The 19,013-nt window shown below is 38.9% G+C and overlaps 1 protein-coding gene across 2 annotated transcripts in view; it reads left to right on the plus strand.

Annotated features, from left to right (window-relative positions):
* LOC307173691 (interferon-induced protein 44-like) overlaps positions 1 to 18,684 on the plus strand; it is a 38,302-nt gene extending 19,618 nt beyond the window's left edge. The window contains exons 2-9 of one of the 2 annotated variants that reach the window (XM_079897017.1): positions 11,730 to 11,795; positions 12,315 to 12,389; positions 12,520 to 12,553; positions 12,935 to 13,139; positions 14,374 to 14,520; positions 14,819 to 14,990; positions 17,615 to 17,715; positions 17,968 to 18,684. In XM_079897017.1, coding sequence (XP_079753143.1) covers positions 12,338 to 12,389; positions 12,520 to 12,553; positions 12,935 to 13,139; positions 14,374 to 14,520; positions 14,819 to 14,990; positions 17,615 to 17,715; positions 17,968 to 18,168 — 912 coding nt within the window. In that variant the 5' untranslated portion in view covers positions 11,730 to 11,795; positions 12,315 to 12,337 and the 3' untranslated portion in view covers positions 18,169 to 18,684. Of the gene's footprint in view, positions 1 to 11,380; positions 11,796 to 12,314; positions 12,390 to 12,519; positions 12,554 to 12,934; positions 13,140 to 14,373; positions 14,521 to 14,818; positions 14,991 to 17,614; positions 17,716 to 17,967 lie in introns of those variants that run through there. The other variant, XM_079897018.1, reaches the window with a different exon arrangement.
* The last annotated feature ends 329 nt before the right edge of the window (positions 18,685 to 19,013 follow it).

Below are 19,013 nucleotides of genomic sequence, written 5' to 3' on the forward strand. Positions count from 1 at the left end.
TCTATACGTGCAAAGCTCCCCGTCTGGAGCGGCGATCTGCCATGTACAAAGCACAGATCACTTCAACTCCTCATTCACACGGTAAGCTGCCCCTGTCTCAGAGCAGCGGCTTGTCGTGTCCAGAAGACACATTCTCTGAACTCACACGATTCAAACAGCCCCCTGTCTCAGTGCAGTGGTCTGTCGTGGTCAGAAGACAAAAAGCTCGGCACTTACACGACATAACAGCCCACTGTCTCAGAGCAGCGGTATGCCGTGTTCAGAGCATGGAAAAGCAACAGTCGCTCACTCTTCACCATGCCCATTCAAAGTGAGGGGGCACGTGCCCCCTCAGATTTTTCCTCCCTGATAATTTTTTTTGTCACAACTTTATTCCTATTATGCTCCATAATATACCAGAGCCTATAACGACTCAAATGTATTCTTCTGGATGTGTAATAAATCGGTCAGCATCAGCCCTTTTTCCTAATATGGTGTCTGCGTATCAAATCTAGAGCGCTACGCGCATAACGCTCTAGAATCTTTGCTGTGTATGTTCAAGCAACTCACTCGTCTTGCACGTTGAGCTGGCAATGTTTTACAGATGGTCTTGAAGTGGTAAGTGGGCAAAGCAACAAATCAGCATTGAATTAGTTATCGGATGATATTAAAAGGTAGTGGGATTATTTGTGGTTGGCCTGGAAATTTTAACTTGATCAAAAAGTTATGGATCTGATATTAGCTGCGAATTCAGAGCATCAACTTAAGTTGTGTCAGTGTAACGTTATCAATAGATAGCCTAGTCTAACCTTAACTAGTTGGCTAACGTTACTGCCATACAAAGCCATAGTAACGTTATCTGATCGGTTTTGAAACATCTGTACTGTTTTTAAAATCATGTGTAGTAGGCCTAAGTGTACAGTAAGTGTGTGTGTAAACATGCTTTAATGAAGTAGACTTCAAAAGCTTTTGAATTTGAGCTTACAGTTCTTTCATCAACCTGTCTTTTACATAAACGTACAAAATAGATACTTTAACTTAGTCCTCAGATAGAGGAGGGTTGCTGCTAGCTCCGTTAAGGTATTTCTGTCCCTCCCAAACTGCATTGAAATGGTATGTTTAGCAGCCAGAATTTAAAAATGTTCAGGGGGAGAAACCCCCTGACCCCTCCTAACATGATCCATATCACCCGTCAGAAAACAATTGCAACGTCTCAGATTGTGCCCCCCCAGAATTTTGGCTTGCATGACGCCCCTACTCTTCACGCAGCATGAGTAGCCCCCTGCCTCAGAGCAGCAGTCTGCCGTGCACAAATCTCAGGGATGTGACCTGCCTAGAGGACGAAGCGATTCGATCACTCACCCACTCATAAGCAGTAAAGCAGCTCCCCGCCTCAGAACGCCGGTCAGCTTTCTTTAACCCTTTCACACGTAAGTTTAAAATATTCTGGCTGACCCCCCAGCGTGAGTTTTTCAAGGCGACCGTTATTTAGAATGCTACTGATGATCTGCTTTTATGTAATTTTTCCTTTTTTATTCAAAATATTCACAAATTTGTTAGTTATGGCATGAAATATCTGATATTTCGATTGTCAAATATATGCAAGTGGAAGTGTTTTGTTTAAACACCTTTATAACGATCGTTAGTTGAGCTGTATGCGCGATGGGCGCCGCCATGTTAGTTTGTGCCGCAGACGCAGTTCAGAGAATCTGATCTGTTGGATTTACAACATGTGAATTCATCCACTTCTCCCGAAATACATAAAAGTAAGTGGCTGGTGAACTGGGAGAAGAATAGAGTAAACTTTAAAGTTACTTCTGATATGAATAAAACATGTCTAATTATAATGGAAAGGATTATTATTGCCTCTTCCATAGACATCAGTATGTATTTTACAAACTCTAAATGTATTGTTTTTTTAGTACTTATGTGAATTTATATGTCTGAAACCTAAAATAAACATTATGTGGTTGAAAACACTGAAAAGTTGTGATATATGACAGCTCTGAGCGCGCCTGTCTCTGGCTCAGCACGCGAAAGCACATTTGAATTTAGCAGTTGATCATGTGATGCACTGACCGTTCTAATCACACCGGTGTGATCGTACGCTCCAGGGACCAGCCTAGACTGATCACACTGGTTTGATCGTACGTGCTAAAGGGTTAAAGCAGGAAGCTTCGGCCGCTCGCTCACTCTCATGATATGCAGTTCCCCGCCTCAGAGCGGTGATCTGTCGTGTATGGAGTACAGAGTGTTCCAGCCACTCACTCGCTTGTGCAATATAAGCAGCCCCCCGTCTCAAAGCGGCAGTCTGTCCTATATAAAATGCTCCAGCCACTCGCTGCCACGCCTTCTGTGTTAACACCAGCTTTGCCGCTGTCTTCTCATATGGGTGTGAAGTACTGCTTACATTAGCCATTATGCGTGCCGGCGTGGCCGCTGTCCATCGCTTTCTACGATAAGCACTGGCTGTGCTGCTGCTTTTGTGAGGAAGTGGGTTGCGGATGCTACTGCTACTTGCACTGGTGTTGTGCTATTCTATGCCTTTCGATGTTAAACAATGGCTGTCCGTTGGTTTTCATGAAAGGGGGTAGTGTCACTTACACTGGTCACCTTACACTCTGGCACTGATGCCAGTCATAACCTCATGTGATGATACACTGGCTATACCACTTTCTTAATGCTATGTCTCTCTGCCTCGATCTATGCGACGGTCATCTAGCCCTATGAATCCAGGGAACGATCATGGCTGAAACACTGTCCTTTATATCAAAACTAGTTGCCTTTGAGCAATGACTGTTCCGTTGTGTGATGTGACAGCTGTAAGATGGAACACATAAAGTTCTCTGTATTGGATCTCTTTCTCTGGCAAGATAAAGTTCCAAATAAAGGCAAAAGTGCTTCTGTCCCTAACGGATTGTATAGAGGCGTGACATGGCCTTCCAGGGACTCCAGAGAGTGCACTATTAACTGCTCGCACTGAAACAGATCCTCCTGTAGGCTGGCCAGAGGGCTGTTTATTGTATCTCCAGAACACTTGCCTCTATGTTCAGAGCATCACGAGTGTAATAAAAGTGATATTGTTTTCTGGTGGGCTTGTCCTCGCAAAACGCTTTTGCTAGTGTCTAGTGGTAGTGTCTGCTTACTGCCGCATACATTATTTGGTCACCAGCACACACTGTACGGTGCGGTGCTCACACCGTGGATGTCACAAATCCCGGGATGAACGTTACTAGGGGATAGTGCCGTCGCCTATCCATGTGTCTGCGGTGCGGACTAGCTGCTGTTTTACGAGTTCACACTTACAAATATGTCAGATAGAATAAATGGTATGCGTATTTGGGTTTGCTGTCCAAGGACAGGGCTCCTAGCTCAGTATTCAGCCCGAACCCAGAGTACTCCCCCCGTATTCCTGGCTGTGGAAGGAATAAGCCAAGAGTAAGGAATCGGGGTGGTGGAGGGATGCTGAAAAACTGTAGAGGAATATAGGTCGACTGAGTGAATATATATGCTTCCTCTCATGCTGATAGGATAGACATGGTAATTGTTGATGATGAGTTGATTGGATTGATTATTTGAGGAAAGACACAGGAAGCTGCTACCACTAAAGGATACAACTCGAATAGCACTGAGCATGTTGGTGACTGCGGTGAGTCTAACAGCTGGGTGGGTCATGTGGACGCGAACCAACGGCCTTGGTAGAAGCCAAGTGCCGCGACCCGCATCTTTAATCAAGTTTATAGCTTGGTCATTGTTGTGGTAATGAAGAGAAAATTGTTCAAGCGAGATAAGGCTGTTTATGCTTGTAAACGGGGAATTGTGCGGAGTTGAGAGATCGATTATTAAGCGTTTTTTGCCTGAATTTTTACTGGTAGCCACTGCAATGGGGCTGATGCGGAAACACTCGAAAGGGAGAATGTCAAAAGGACCGATCATAAAGCCTGATTCGATTTATTTTTTAGTTTTTCGACTGTGTCAGGTTCAGCGAGAGCGGACTAGAGATTGTCACATATGATACTGTGAGTGGAGAGGTTTTCAACACTGGTTTTGAAACCGTGCTCAAGACCAGAAAGTAAATAGTCAGTAAAGTTAGTGTTAGGGTGATGAGACAATTCAGTAGACAGACAAGAAATATTCACAGGAGTTAACAGGTAATTTTTTTATCTTTATTTACAGACTTTTTTACAGGGCATATTGTGCGGGAGTGACGCCACAATAGCTGCAAATGTGTAAATAACTTCAGCGCTGCTGTGAGCATCATCCTGAGTTGAAGTTATTGCAAACTTGACTGTTGGATGAGAAGGTGGTTTTTCTTCTTTTGGAATCTATAGTTGAGTCATTAAAATTTATGTTTGCTGGCAAATGATTTCGCTATACCGGCTTAAAGCAAAAGAAAATTTAGAAAACAATATATTTTTTAGGGTGACTGCAAAATCACTGCAGTCGATTTGGCGATTTAAGACAGAGGGAGGAAGTAATGATAGAAGTGAAGATAAATCGATGTTCGCACCTGTGAGGATCTGCGCTCTGATGTTGCTGGTACCAGGGTCGGTTCCACAGCTGTAGCGTTTGGCGGGATGGGCATCGGCGTTGCGGAAAACAGAGTGAAAGGATAACGATTTTGGGGAAAGGTGTTAGGAGGGAAAAAGCAAGGCAACCTCACGCTTGGGTTGGCCCCTGAAGCCTGTTTCAATTGCCCTGAAGCAATTTGAAAAGTGCAGCTTGCAGCCGATCTGGACCTTCGCTATCAACATGGCCACCTTTCGGTGATGCAGTGTTTGAGAGACCAACTCGAAAGGCAACTTCTTCGATTACCTAATGTAACCTCGGTTCCCTGAGAAGAGGGAACGAGACACTGTGTACGCTGCCGTGTTACATAGCTCAGAGTCTTTGTCTGCTACACTCTCAGTCCAAGATTCTGAGGCAATGGTGTTCAGCGCCGCCCTATAGTGCGGAGAAGCCCGCCTCTGTTTCACGCACTTGAATGCTATTGGCGGGCAGATTCATCCACAAGATTTCATAAGGCTTCAGTAGATTCGAGGAAGGAGGAAATAACCCCTAGTGCCACCTTTCGGTGACGCAGTGGCTCGTCCCCTCTTCTCAGGGAACCGAGGTTACATTAGAACGTTTTCTGTTCATTGTCAGATCTTGTTTTTCCATGGTTATCATTGCTCTCATCAGCATATCAACAGTGTTTAACAACGACTTTGATAAATTGCATACTGCACTTTTAAATATCTTTATCTGCATTTGAATCCTGCACTTACGTAACACTTTGTTTGAAAATCATTTTGAACTATTGATTTTTTGACTGCTTTCAACTAATACTTTGAGTTACTGAGATTTCAAAAGGTACACCTTTGTACCTTATTCACCCTAAAGGGTGCATAAAATATTAGTAATTTAAAGGTGCATATTAGTACATAAAATGTACATATTAGTCTCAGGGTTCTGTCACTTCGGTCTGGCCCAAACATCCCATACTGTTTCATCATTGTGAGTGTAATGGGTAGAGAAAATGACCACATATTAGTTTAATTGAAAAAAACCTTCTTCTGTTTTGTTTTTTTTTTTTTAAAAAAAAGCCGTTACACTGTTTCAGTTGGGTTGCCGTGGAGACGGTAGCTCAAGCGCTCAGAAATAAACATCCAGCGCTTGAGAAAGACATAGCCTAATTTTTGTATCTCCACTTCTTTCCAACCCACAGGTATTTTTTAAACCTTTCCAATCTCTGTCAAAAGTTATCGAAAGAGTATTCACCTTATTTTCCATGACAACAAGGGCGACGCCATTACGCTCATTTTGTCATCTTACTTCCGGCTGAGCGGGACTTCAACTTCCGGCTGAAACGACCTACGCTAGTTTCTAGCATAATTCTATAGTTGTAACGGTAAAATATGTGAAGTATTATATGCTCAGTTAGGGGCTGACAGAACAATTGGATTAAGAGGATAGAACAATTTAACCAACGGTGTTACGAACACAATGTAGGCTAAAGCGATCGGAGTGTTGTGGTGTACTTTACGATTTACACGAGGAGCACCTGAGGCAATGGCGGAAGGCGCTAAACTTGAAGTGCTCACCCAAGCGCTGTGTGCTCGTACCATGTGTGTTATATGTGTTCGTACACAATAACAATGACGATGGATGAGACTATGTGAGACGAACTGATAGTCGTACGAAGTTTTCTCCGTGCTCCCAATTTAAAACATTTACGGTATTAACGTTATTTGTCATTTTGATAAAGTTTTGGCTAACTATAAACAATCTTCTAACTATTGAAATAGCTACCGGATGTGCCGTGTCAGTTTAGCGGAAGTCGGATGACAAAATGCGGAAGCGCGAAGTATTAAAAGTGGGCGGGGCGGAATAAGGTGAATATAACCAGTACGGTTGTTTAGGTGATGTATGTTGTCATGTTCCGTGTAGAAAGGTTATTATGCTGTGTTTATACTGTATGTATTGGCTTGCCACTTTAGCTGGCGAGCTAGTTGAACTGTCACCGTTAGTGAAGGTTCCGTTCTCTCGTCTTTTTGTACTGACTGTAAACAGTAGTGTCAAGTGAACATCGGTATGTTTAAAGTGTATGGTGTAATGTCTACATATTTGAATGTGCTAAAGCAATTGTTTCAAGATATAATATAATATATAGTGTCATTTGTTGATGTATATTTGATATATTATAACGTTACAGTAAGACTGGTATCTATTTCACAATATGTTATTAATGGGTTTTGTATTTTATCTGATATATACCAATGCTTTTCATATTGGTTTGTTTATTGTATTCAGTATTATAGACCATTTCTATATTATATGGTCCACGTAATGGCTGAAGTTACAGTTTATGATCTCATAGTATTATTGAGATATTTGATCCAAAAGAGAGAAGAAAATAAACATCCAGCGCTTGAGAAAGACATAATTTTTGTATCTCCACTTCTTTCCAACCCACAGTGCTATCCAGCCTGTGGTTTTGTACCTGCCCAGATTCCCCTAGGTCTGAGGCCGGTAACATGAGCGTGCAAATACGAGTTTGCTCGGGCCGTGTGCAATCCCCTCCACGTGAGATGTTTTCTGCGTGGAGCGTGGTGTTCGTATCCCGGCACTTTGATCTAGTTTGGTTTGGGTTCTGTGTCAGGGTTCAGGCATTCATGCTCCGTGCAGAGGTGTAGCGGATGGGCATGCAGGGCAGGCACTGTGGGGGACCCCCGTGATAACCCCTGTGCCGTGTTGCTCCGATAGACGATGATATACTGTAATGTATCGACTATAGCCAGAGATATTGTCAAAAGCAACAGTTATCGGCCATATCAAGAGGATTTGTCATTTCCAATTAATATATTAAATTATCATTATTCTGCAACTTTTATTATCAAATTAATATTACAATTAATTTACCCTTCAATAATTTCCTAGCGCATCACCGCATAACCACTACACTTTACGAATGCATTGGTGTACCATTAATTAGTATGTCTTCGGCACCATGCCCTGAAAGTACTCAAAAAGTTTCGGGGCAGCGCCACCTTTTGGTCAAAAGTTATAAGGAATTTCCAAAAATGCTTTCCAAAAATGCTTTCCACTTAAATGCAGGTGGTTTATTGTAACATTGAAACGAACAGCAACATGATAAATGATGAGGGTAAAATAAGCAAAAAAGCAATGAAATGAAATAAAACTGAATGAAATGAAAACGGTCAACAGAAAGTGAGCGTCCCAGCTACTCACCCCCTTCCTACATGCTAACCACACGCAAACCAACAGGTAATATGCACCTATACCAAGTGACATAACAAACTGAAAGTACAAATTTCAAAATAAAAGACATCAACCCAAACCTGGTACCTACATTATGTTTGCAGTCATCTGTCAGTTCGTCATCAAAAGTTCCAGTCGTACTGTATGTTTCCTTGCCTGTTCCTGCCCTTCCCTGTGCTCTTGCCCAGTCAAGCTGCCAGTCATGTTTTCCCCCACAGGGTAGTTTTTTTGTTTTGTTTGTTTTTTTTATTAAATAAAAAGCCCAATGTTTCTGCATCTTGAGTCCTCGCCTCATCCCTTACCCAAAACCTGACAATTAGTACCTAAATGGTACCTTTTAAATGCTCTTGCATAATTGTTTTTCTGAGAGTGTATGTAGAAAATATTACATGTCAGTCTTGGTTGTTTACTATTTTTACAACCTCATTATTAAGTTGGCTTGAGAGAGAGAATGAGCAATATCACACTCGTAGCCATGCGTTATTGCTAGGCTATATATCTGCAGCCTCATGCCGTACTAAAGGCACTTGTTACTAAAGATTTTAAGAACTCTATAAAAACTCCATAGTAACCATATGTGACAACTACCAACCACCTTGTAACACCATAGCAATGACCCAGAATACCTTAGCAACTGCCCTGAACACCCTAGCAACCGCCTAGAAACTCCCTAGCAACCGCCCAAAATACCCTAGCAACCACCTAGCCTAGCAACACAATAGAAACCCCCCATAACACCCTAGCAACAGCCTAGAAACGCCCTAGCAACCACCCAAAATACCCTAGCAACCACCTAGCAACACAATAAAAAAAAAACCAGAACACCCAAGCAACCAGCTAGAAACGCCCTACCAACCACCCAAAATACCCTAGCAATCACCTAACAACACCATAGCAACCACCCAGAACACCCTAGCAACGCCCTAGCAACCACCCAGAACACCACAGCAACCGCCTAGCAACACCATAGCAACCACCCAGAAGACCCTAGCAACTGCCTTGCAACGCCCTAGCAACCACCCAGAACACCCTAGCAACCGTATTTCAATGCCCTAGCAACCACCCATAATACCCTAGCAACACCATAGCAACCACCCAGAATACCCTAGCAACACCTAGCAACCACCCAGAATGCCTTAGCAACCCACTAGAAACACCCTAGCAACCGTGCCGAATCGTACAACTGCAAGAACCACTCACATTTTCTTCAGGAAAAGTACATTCTTGTTATTCTTTTTCTTCTGACCCTAAAATTTCTGACTCCAACTCCTCCTAGAGCTTTAACTCTACATACTCCAAACTCAGCTCAGCCCTTCAGACTGTTCTGACTCAGTGTGCATCTTTTCTAACTGATCGGACTTACGGTTTTCCTAAAAATGACGATCAAAACTCCCATTGACTTTCATTGACGGAATGTTCAAATTTTCAAACTCCCAATGTCATGTCTTCAGTCTGATCTGCCTTGTTGTGTTGTCTCTCGTGCCGTTATTCTGCGGGCCTTGTTGTTGTTTTGGTGTGCATGTTTGTGTTGACAGTTCGCCTTGTGCCCCGCTGTCATCATTGTGGCGTTCTCCCCACCCCCTTGTTGTTCCATCAGCATTAGCGATGACCGCTCTCACCTGTCATTGATTAAACGTCCTAATTATTCCCCTAATTTATTCCCCTTGTGGTCGCTGTCTTGTGCCAGATTGTTTGTGTATATTTACCCGGCGCTCCATACACCCTAAGCCTTTTACTTGTCAATTTAGATTGTGCGTTGTGTTTTGTTTTCAGGCTCCTGTATGTGCTTCTTTTAGTTTCGTTTTTTTTCCCTGCCATGATCTAGACTGTGTTCGCTCTCTGCCTCGGCCTGGCTGGTTTCACGTTTCTCTGATGCTACATCTCTAGCTCCAGTCCCTCTTTCCTCGCCCACCAGCGATCTCTCTGCCGGACGCGTGGCCCCGTCCAGCCGATCGCCGCGACCTGTTCCTCCCATTTCCCTGAAGGCCACCCGGGATTGAGCTGCCTGCGCCCTCTGCTGGATCTGATTATTATTTTTTCTGTTTACTCCTTTGCCCAGTTGAGTGCAAAATAACTGATAATAAACAGTTAAAATAATAAAGAGTTTTGTCGTGCCTGCATCTGAATCTCGTCCTGATTCGTGACACCCCAACAATCAAAAATTCAAATCTAAACTCCTTGAAGCCCTAGACTCAATCAAACTGCCATTCTACTATATAAGCCACTGAGACTCATTTAAACTTATAAACTCATCTATGACACTTATCTATCTATCTACACTAATTAACTCTTAAACTCATAAATTAATAAACTCTAAACTCTGAACTCTTAAGGGGACGAGACCAGACGAGAAGTGCAGCGCTGCGTCGTGTCTATAGGACAACTCGAGGTATTGCACACCGGATGCGCACTTTCTCAGTTTATGGCCAGCAATATTGTTATGTTTAAGGACATTATAGAATTAAGATAATGTCTGCACTATGGTATGATTGTACTGTACAATTAAATACAATCGTTGCTAAGTCTGCAGTCTGAACACTTTACCTCAGAGCGTCCGTTAACTGAATGAATTGAGAATATCACCTGAAAATACGATAACATCAGCGATTTTCATCCACGCAGCTGATTTCTAATATAAAACTATGTAAATGTCGCTCTGTGGTGCGGCATGATTTTGAACAAAGTCCTGAGCCGTAGCTGGGCGCCGCGGGCAGACGCCGAAGAATTATGTGTTCGAATTTTAAAGACGTGGCGCTGCGCTTCTCGTCCGGTGTGCGACCCCCTTTAGACTCATTTAAACGTATAAACTCTAAATTCATAAACTCGTACACTTATAAACTCATAAATTAATAAATGGTATACTATATATAAGCCATTGAGACTCTAAACTAATAAACTCTATCTATCTATCTATCTATCTATCTATCTATCTATCTATCTATCTATCTATCTAGCCTATTCTTTCTTTCTTTTTTTCTTTCTTTCTAACTAATCTTTCTTTCTGTCTTTCTAACTAATCTTTCTTTCTTTTCTTTTCTTTCTAACTAATCTATCTTTCTTTCTAACTAATCTTTCTTTATTTCTTTCTAACTAATATATCTTTCTTTTTTTCTAACTAATCTTTCTAACTAATCTTTATTTTTTCTTTCTTTCTAGCTAATCTATCTTTCTTTCTTTCTAACTAATCTTTCTTTCTTTCTAACTAATCTTTCTTTCTACCTAATCTTTCTTTTTTCTTTCTTTCTTTCTTTCTTTCTTTCTTTCTTTCTTTCTTTCTTTCTACCTAATCTTTCTTTCTTTCTTTCTTTCTTTCTTTCTTTCTTTCTTTCTTTCTTTCTTTCTTTCTTTTTTCTTAGCAACCACATAGCAACACCCTGACAACCACCCAGAGTACCCTAGCAACCACACAGAACACCCTAGCAAAAGCATAGCAACCACCAAAAACACCATAGCAACCACCCTGAGTACCTTAGCAACCGCATAGCAACACCTTAGCAACCATCCAGAGTACCCTAGCAACAGCATATAAACCACCCAGAGTACCATAGCAACCACCTAACAACCACACAGAACACCCTAGCAACAGCATAACAACCACCCAAAACACCATAGCAACCAACCTGAGTACCTTAGCAACCGTATAGCAACACCCTAGCAACCACCCCAAGTATTAGCAAACACCCCAAACACCCTAGCAACCACATAGAAACACCCTAGCAACCACCCAGACTACCTTAGCAACCGCATATCAACACTCTGACAACCACCTACTACTTTAAACTTCAAACTTTAAACTTCAAACTACTTAAAGCTTTTAAAACTTCTTCAAACTATCTGGTCCGGCTTTCTCAAGCCAACTTAAAGTTCTTGACAAACTTTTTAATCTAGCCTAGTTCATAACTCCTATTGCTCTTTGATTCTGACCAATGTTAAAGCAAACAATGAGAAGCAGTTAATTTCAGAACTGAAAGTAACCACTATGAATTCAGTCAGTTACAGGTGAGGTTCCTGAAACAGAGAACAAAGGCGTCATACGCTGTCAGACTGACTGAAAGGTAGGACTCATTTCACCTTTTCTCAAGAAAATTAATTGTAATCGTTCTATGGGTATATACCACCCATATATCAAGTATCTGTCCCTCTGTGGAAACTTAAAATATGCAATAGACTTAGTGCTACTTTACAAAAAGGATGAGTTGGATAATAGTCTCAAATACACTATTCTTTTATAAATGATACTGGAGTGATAACAGCAAGAAGCGTGTTATGAACTGTTGTAAACAGTTTGATGTGAATAGATAAATGATGAATAATGTTATTTGTCAGAATATGCAAGTTTTATTTCATGACAAAATGATTGCTGCTGTGCTATTATGGCAGAAAATGACAAAAATATCATGTAACTGACTAATTTATAAATGTTAAATGGGTCATGAATTAATTGAGAAATAAAATATTCCTTGATCTTTTAACATATAAGAGGTCATTGTACTATAAAAATATACTGTACGTTTTAGAACTCAAAACTATAGTTAGCTCCTGCTGCATTTAAATTATGTTATCTCTACTTATAGATAAGGACAAAGGTGTTGCTAGGATGTGGCTATTTAAAAAATCCCAAAACCCCGATCCTCCTCCTCCATCTACAGGTAAATGCTGATTTTATGAAACAGTGCTTAAATAATCTTGGAACTCAGCAAATATATTGTGCAATAATGCAAAAATAAAATAAAATAAATAAATAAAAAGTTTAAATGAATTAAATATTCTTTTTGTTAGAGTACGATAGACCCTGGAGGTCCATGGACTGGAAGTAAGCTCTGAAAACTGTTTCCTTCCTATACACGTTATACTTATTACTCAACTCTCGGGAATACTTTATTCAGAATTGTCAATGAATTGACCACTAAACTGAATGACCATTGTCTCAGGCAACAAATTGTGCATAGACAATGAGCAAAATAAGCCTTTACAAAAATTTTAATAATTTAAATTCTGTGTAATTCTATTCAGTTCTGAAATTCTATTTGCACACTTTTATTCTTTATATTGAATTTTATTTGTCATACAAGTTAAGATGCTTATTTTTTTCATTTGTTTCTAAAATGGCAATGAATCAGTTAGAATTCTGCTTATAACATACATTTATAGGCCAACAGTATGTGTTTCCCACCTTTTAAAACTCCCTGTCTAGTAAAGATAGACAAAACCTTTTGACAACAATAAACAACTTCCAACCTGGGAACAAAGAAGTCAACACTCTCAGAATTCTTCTGCATGGACCACAGGGTGCTGGAAAATCAAGCCTCTTCAACTCTGTGAATTCTGCTCTCCAGGGGCGCATCACTACCAGAGCTCTGGCACATTCAGTAGCTACTGGTTGTAGTTTCACTTTGGAGGTAAACATATTGATACCGATTTATCAACTTGACAGCACTAGTTAATTTAAAAAAAATACTGAAACCATTTTTTTTAAGTCTGAAAGCATTGAATGAGATCCCACATTGATTTAATATAGCTTTGCAGTAGTAACAAATACATATGATATTTTATTAGGCTATATGATATGATTAATATCATATTTTTAAATATGGTTTCATTATAAATCTGGTGATTATCTGATTAAATTAATATATAATATTTACCATCTGAATCAAGTCCCAACAACAAGGGTGCCTCTTACCCCAAATACCATACTTTTACATTCCGTTATTGAAAAACTGTTGCTTTAATTACCTTGAACAAAACTGAAAATCAATAACGAGACCTTTTTCTCAAAATACAGTCAATAATTTTATTTGGTTCTCTTTTACTACATAAATCTACAACATAAAAAACAAAAAACAAAAAAACATTGTTGCTGTGATGGCATAAAGGATCAGCCAAATTTGTTGTGAAGAAAAGTGCTGAGCTGAATTTTTGTGCCATCTAGTTTAAAAGATAATTTAAAAGAGAATAATGTGTATTTTAATCAAATGTGTATTTTAACCCGGTGCACCTTTAGCCCCATTGTAGCCTACACATTAGTCACAGTTTGATACATACCTCGGTTTTGGGGTCACGGTTCGATACTAGTTTGGTACATTTACATGTCCGAGGAGAAAAAGCGCCATCTACATCTGAGCCTTCACCATTCCACAAGGAGAGAGCGATTGAGTCTCAACTGAGGCTTCCCATTTGCCATTTCCAGGACATGCGCATTTCATAACTGGACTGTAATGACACTTCCATGACACAAATCAGCACAATGCCAAATGATTTTGTCTCATTATAACGACAGAAACAACTTGAAATAGTAATTTATGGTCATACAGACAAGACTAAGACATCATTAAGGGTTTTTTATTTGTGTTCCAATTCCAGTGGTGCGCTGCGGCTGCTCTGAGTTGAGTGGGTTCAAGATGGAAATAAATAGGTTACGCAGATATAAGATCCTTCAAAAAGTTTTATTGGCTAATACAGTCAGCTTTAAGAGAACCAATCTGCTGATCGGAGTTTCATGACTGAACAATATATATATATTCATAGAATATACATTCATAGAATATACATTCATTCATAGAAATGTGAATGTGAAAATTTAATCTACATTCATAGAAACTGATCAAAATTTTGCTTAAATGTAATTTTCAGTGCAAAACATATAAAGTGAAGAAGGACAGGACAGGCTCTTTCTTTCCCTTCACGTTCACTGACATCGCCGGTTTGCACGAATGTGGATCAGTAAAGACTGATGACATCAACAAATTATTAAATGGTCACATCAACGATGGTTATTTTGTAAGTGAATTTCATTTCATTTAAGAAATGTGAACATTAAGAGTTTTCATAAATCGGTATGATAAACTTTACAACAGCAGACAACAGTGGAAATTAAATGCATGCAAAGCCACCAGAAGAATCTTTTAAATTTGTTAAAAATTCCAGATTGGCATTGATTTTTAGTGCAAAAGAGTATGGTTGCAACACTACAATATTTCAAGTGGTCTATTACAGTTTAAACTTTACAGGTCAAAGTTTTTTTTTTCTTAATAATTCAGCATTTGTTCCAGTTTATTCAGTGCTTCTGTCTCTTCAGTTTAACCCACTTAGTGCAATTACTGAAGACAACCCAAGGTACAAAGGGAACCCCACTCTGAAAGACAGGATTCACTGTCTGGTGGCTGTTCTTCCTGCTAACACTGTTTCTATGATGGATGATGGCATAATTAGGGAAATGAGAGAAGTTCGGGAGAAAGCACGAGACTTGGGTAAGTCATGTATCTATACCTTTGTAGCATCCAGTCAATATTGAGAAGGCCAGAACTGATGGTTAAATGACTTTTATTGCCGGTGTTACGGATCAACTGGGGATCATGTTAACTGGGGACGCGCGCGTGCACGCAGATAGTTTTACCTGAATTTCCAGCAGATGTTGAACAGTGACAGTCACAGCGAATCTTTCACTGAGCAGATTTAAAAGCTTTCCACGTTATTGGTAAATGTTTGTATCATATTAGGACACTGTTGTTTACTCTGTCGCTGCTCCGCTGAATGCTTCAGACGCATTTAAGCGAAGTTTTAATGTGTTTTAATTTCACGACACAGACCACGCCCACATTATTTTGTTACTCGTTTCAATGAAATTGAATATCTGATGACAACTGTCAATAAATAAATTATGCTATTGACATTGTGTCTTTGCAGTGCATGTGTATTCGCAGATTATTGTTATGATGCCAATTTGTGGCTTAATTTAAATTGAGCAGCAATACTGCTAAAAGGGATGTCAAGCATTTATTTATTATTTATTTTAATGTTACTGAGGAATGAGTTAAAACATAAAGCATACAGTAGGCTAGACTCCATAAATGTTCCTAAAGAGTGTTGAAAATTGAGAAGCCATAGTTTATGGATCCAGTGAATTACCCACAGCATTTATTCAGGGGAATGTTCAACAAACATATTCATTAGCTAACAGGTATGAAAGTAACAATGATAAAAGGAAGAAAAAAAATAGGCAAATGTGCATGCATGCAGGACAGCTGTATTTGCCAACAGTGGAAGATCTGACCACACAGTCTGACCTTCCACATTCTGAACATTCAATCTAAAGAAGGGAGAACAAACTATAGACTAAGTTACATGTTAATGAAGAACAGTTACTTGTTTTGCAATGTATATGTATACATTTTTCTTACCCATTGGCCAGTTTGGCCTTCATACATGCTGCTCTCCATCTAATGTAATCATGTTATATTAGTAAATAAATGTCACAGTTGTATTATCTTTTTAAGAACAATTTAACACACCATCACCCTTCATTGTGAAATTTTCACATCTCCTCTTTATATAATCACGCTCCTTTCTTGAGCAGCAATTGGGATATTGGTTATCCTGCAAAGTTTTTGATTTGTCTAACTTTAATTGCATCCATTTGCTGTGGCAGTATATGGCCTAACAACAATGACACTTCATTTATAGACCTTTTAATCTGTTCCTAATGGTTAGCAGACAACAATAATGAAAGCACATGATGTGATGGATAACAAGTAAAGAGAATATGTTAATGAGATTCATGGTACCAGTCAAATGAAGAGAACTGGCATAATTTAAATTTATATTACATAAAAAGATTGTGTCATATTTCTTTTGTTAAAGAGGTCAGCAAAAAAGTAAACAATAAAGCATTTCCTATTGTTTTAGAGAGGGTCATGCTATGCGTGTGAGGTGACAAATGATTAAGAGGTTGGTGACAGAAGGCCTATGAGAATATTAGGCATAGAGAATATCAGTATATATTTGTAATAATTCATTATCACTATATCATATATTTTGCTTATTTCAGTAATACAATTTGTGGTTGCCTTTCAGTGTTTTTCACAGGACTTTAATCACTAAAGACAAAGTGTTTTCTACATGTCCAATACAAGACATTAGATACACAACATTCAAGTTCATGCTCCTACTGAGCATAATGTACATTTAGACATTTGGCAGACACTTCTATCCAAAGCGACTTATATTGCGTTTCAAAGTACACATTTACATTTATCAGTTTTTGCTTTCCCTGAGAATCAAACCCATGAACTTGGCATTGTAAGCACCAATGCTCTACTGCTTGAGCTACAGAAAAGCTCAACTCAATGTACAATTCAATATTACTATATATTTGCTATGTAGAATTGTTCTGACAGAAGAAGAGTCAAAATTCGTTTTTATTTTTATTTATTTATTTTTTATCTCATAAATCTGTTGAAAATGTTACAAGTTCATGAGATAATTAACTTAATGACCCTACGTGTATAAGCAGCTGCTTTATGTCCAGGGAAAAGGATACAGAGGCGTCAGAGCTGGTTGTACAGAAAAGAGATCTTAATATAATCAGCAGAGTAAAATAAGCTGATAAGTGTTTTTATATAAAAAATAATAGATCCATTATTAAATTAGGCTATATGCAGATCAATAAATGCAACTTGAAAAAAATGTAAATGACTTTGCAACTTATGTTTCTTTTAGACGCAATTTCATATAAGTTTAACATACTTAAGTGTCAAGCTCAGAAACCACGAGACATATACAGGTATACATATATGAGGTATACATTACCTACACGAGATAAAAGATCAGATTTCTTCATCATTATTAGCTCTGCCCTTTCAGAAACTACATAATTCTATCTGATCATCCTGTTCATAAATGTTTACACCCCCTTGGCTCTTAATATCGTGTGAGCATAGGTGAATATTTGCACCTTTTGTTCAATTGTCCTCAATTGTGCACTGGATCTCAACATCATAGCAACTGCATGGAAAAACTTAAATGTGCAAAAGATGTGTAAATGTAGTTATTTTGTTTCGTGGAATATTTGTAGTTATTGTTCATTGTACCACAGGCATTCCTCAAGTCATAATCATGACCAAAGTGGATGAAGCTTGTCCACTAGTTAAAGAAGATCTTACGAAGATCTACACAAGCAAAAAAATAAAACAGAAGGTACTGTGCTTTTTTCTTTTTTTTTTTCCATGGTAAATACAGTAATTAATTTTGGCTTTGGTATATCACATATATTCCATTGAAAATGAAAGGTTTTGGTAATATATAATAATGAATGATCAATGTGGGATTCTAACATTGCGTATCGCATGTGACAGACTAGGTGTGACCTGTCTCTCTTCTCTTTTATTTATTTTTGTACCTAGATCTATTTTTTTTTAAATATATATGTCTATTATGTTCTCTTTGCAGATGGAGGAGTGTTCTTGCAGACTGGGTGTTCCTGTGAGCTGCATTTATCCTGTGAAGAACTACCATGAGGAACGTACCACTAACACAACAACTGATATTCTGATTTTAGATGCATTGCAAAGTATTGTCAACTTTGCCAATGACCATGTGGAGGACAAAGTAGACAATGATGTATGCCTGCTTAAAGTAGACAATGAATAAGAGTCCTGACTTCAATGTTGAGCAGGAGGTTTTCTTGACTGGACAAATTATGTACGCAGTGATATAACAATGCTATAGCCTATTACATAATGCAGAAGACTGTAGTCACTTATATCTGCTGTTGGTGGTAGTTATTTGTATAACAATAGCCTACTATTATAACAATAATATATCAATATCCAGTAAACAGAGATAAAGGTATTTACATGTTGTTTTAAGAATAATGATGTAGCTCATAATCAGGATGTAGACTGTATTGTATGTTTAAAATAATTTCCTTTAGGGTTCCATATGCCTTTGCTAATATCAGTAAAGATGTGTGTGTGATAGTTTCTTTCTCTGTGGGTGAGGTATGTTATTCAAACTGCTTTTAGAGATTAAATAATCCACATAGGCTATATGTATTTTACAAGTCATTGTTCTTGTTATATTGTGTTATTTTGGGTTTAGGGAAATGCAGATGTATTGTTTGTTGCGGTTTGCTCTTCTCATATAATAAAAATTTGTGGAAGGGCCCATTTGTGAAGTGATTCAGTTGTTCATTTTCGTTTGGAAACGGCCCTTTAATGGGCGCAAAAACACTTTTAGGAATTTGCCCAAAGTGTGCTAAAATCAATCCCTGCTGATCTGCTTTTTCTCATGCAATGGCTGCATCCGAAAGCAGAAAAATTCGAACTCCTATCTGTTCCTAAGAGGAATGTGCCTTAGGTTGTGTTAAAGCATTAGTTAACCCAAAAATTCTGTCATTAATTACTCACTCTCATGTCGTTTCAAACCATAGACAGTAAAAGAAATGGACACAGCGACCCCATTGGAACTCAATTGAGACAAGTGAAGCCCATTTT

This window comes from Squalius cephalus (genome assembly GCF_949319135.1).
Source record: "Squalius cephalus genome assembly, chromosome: 2".
Lineage (NCBI taxonomy): Eukaryota > Metazoa > Chordata > Actinopteri > Cypriniformes > Leuciscidae > Squalius > Squalius cephalus.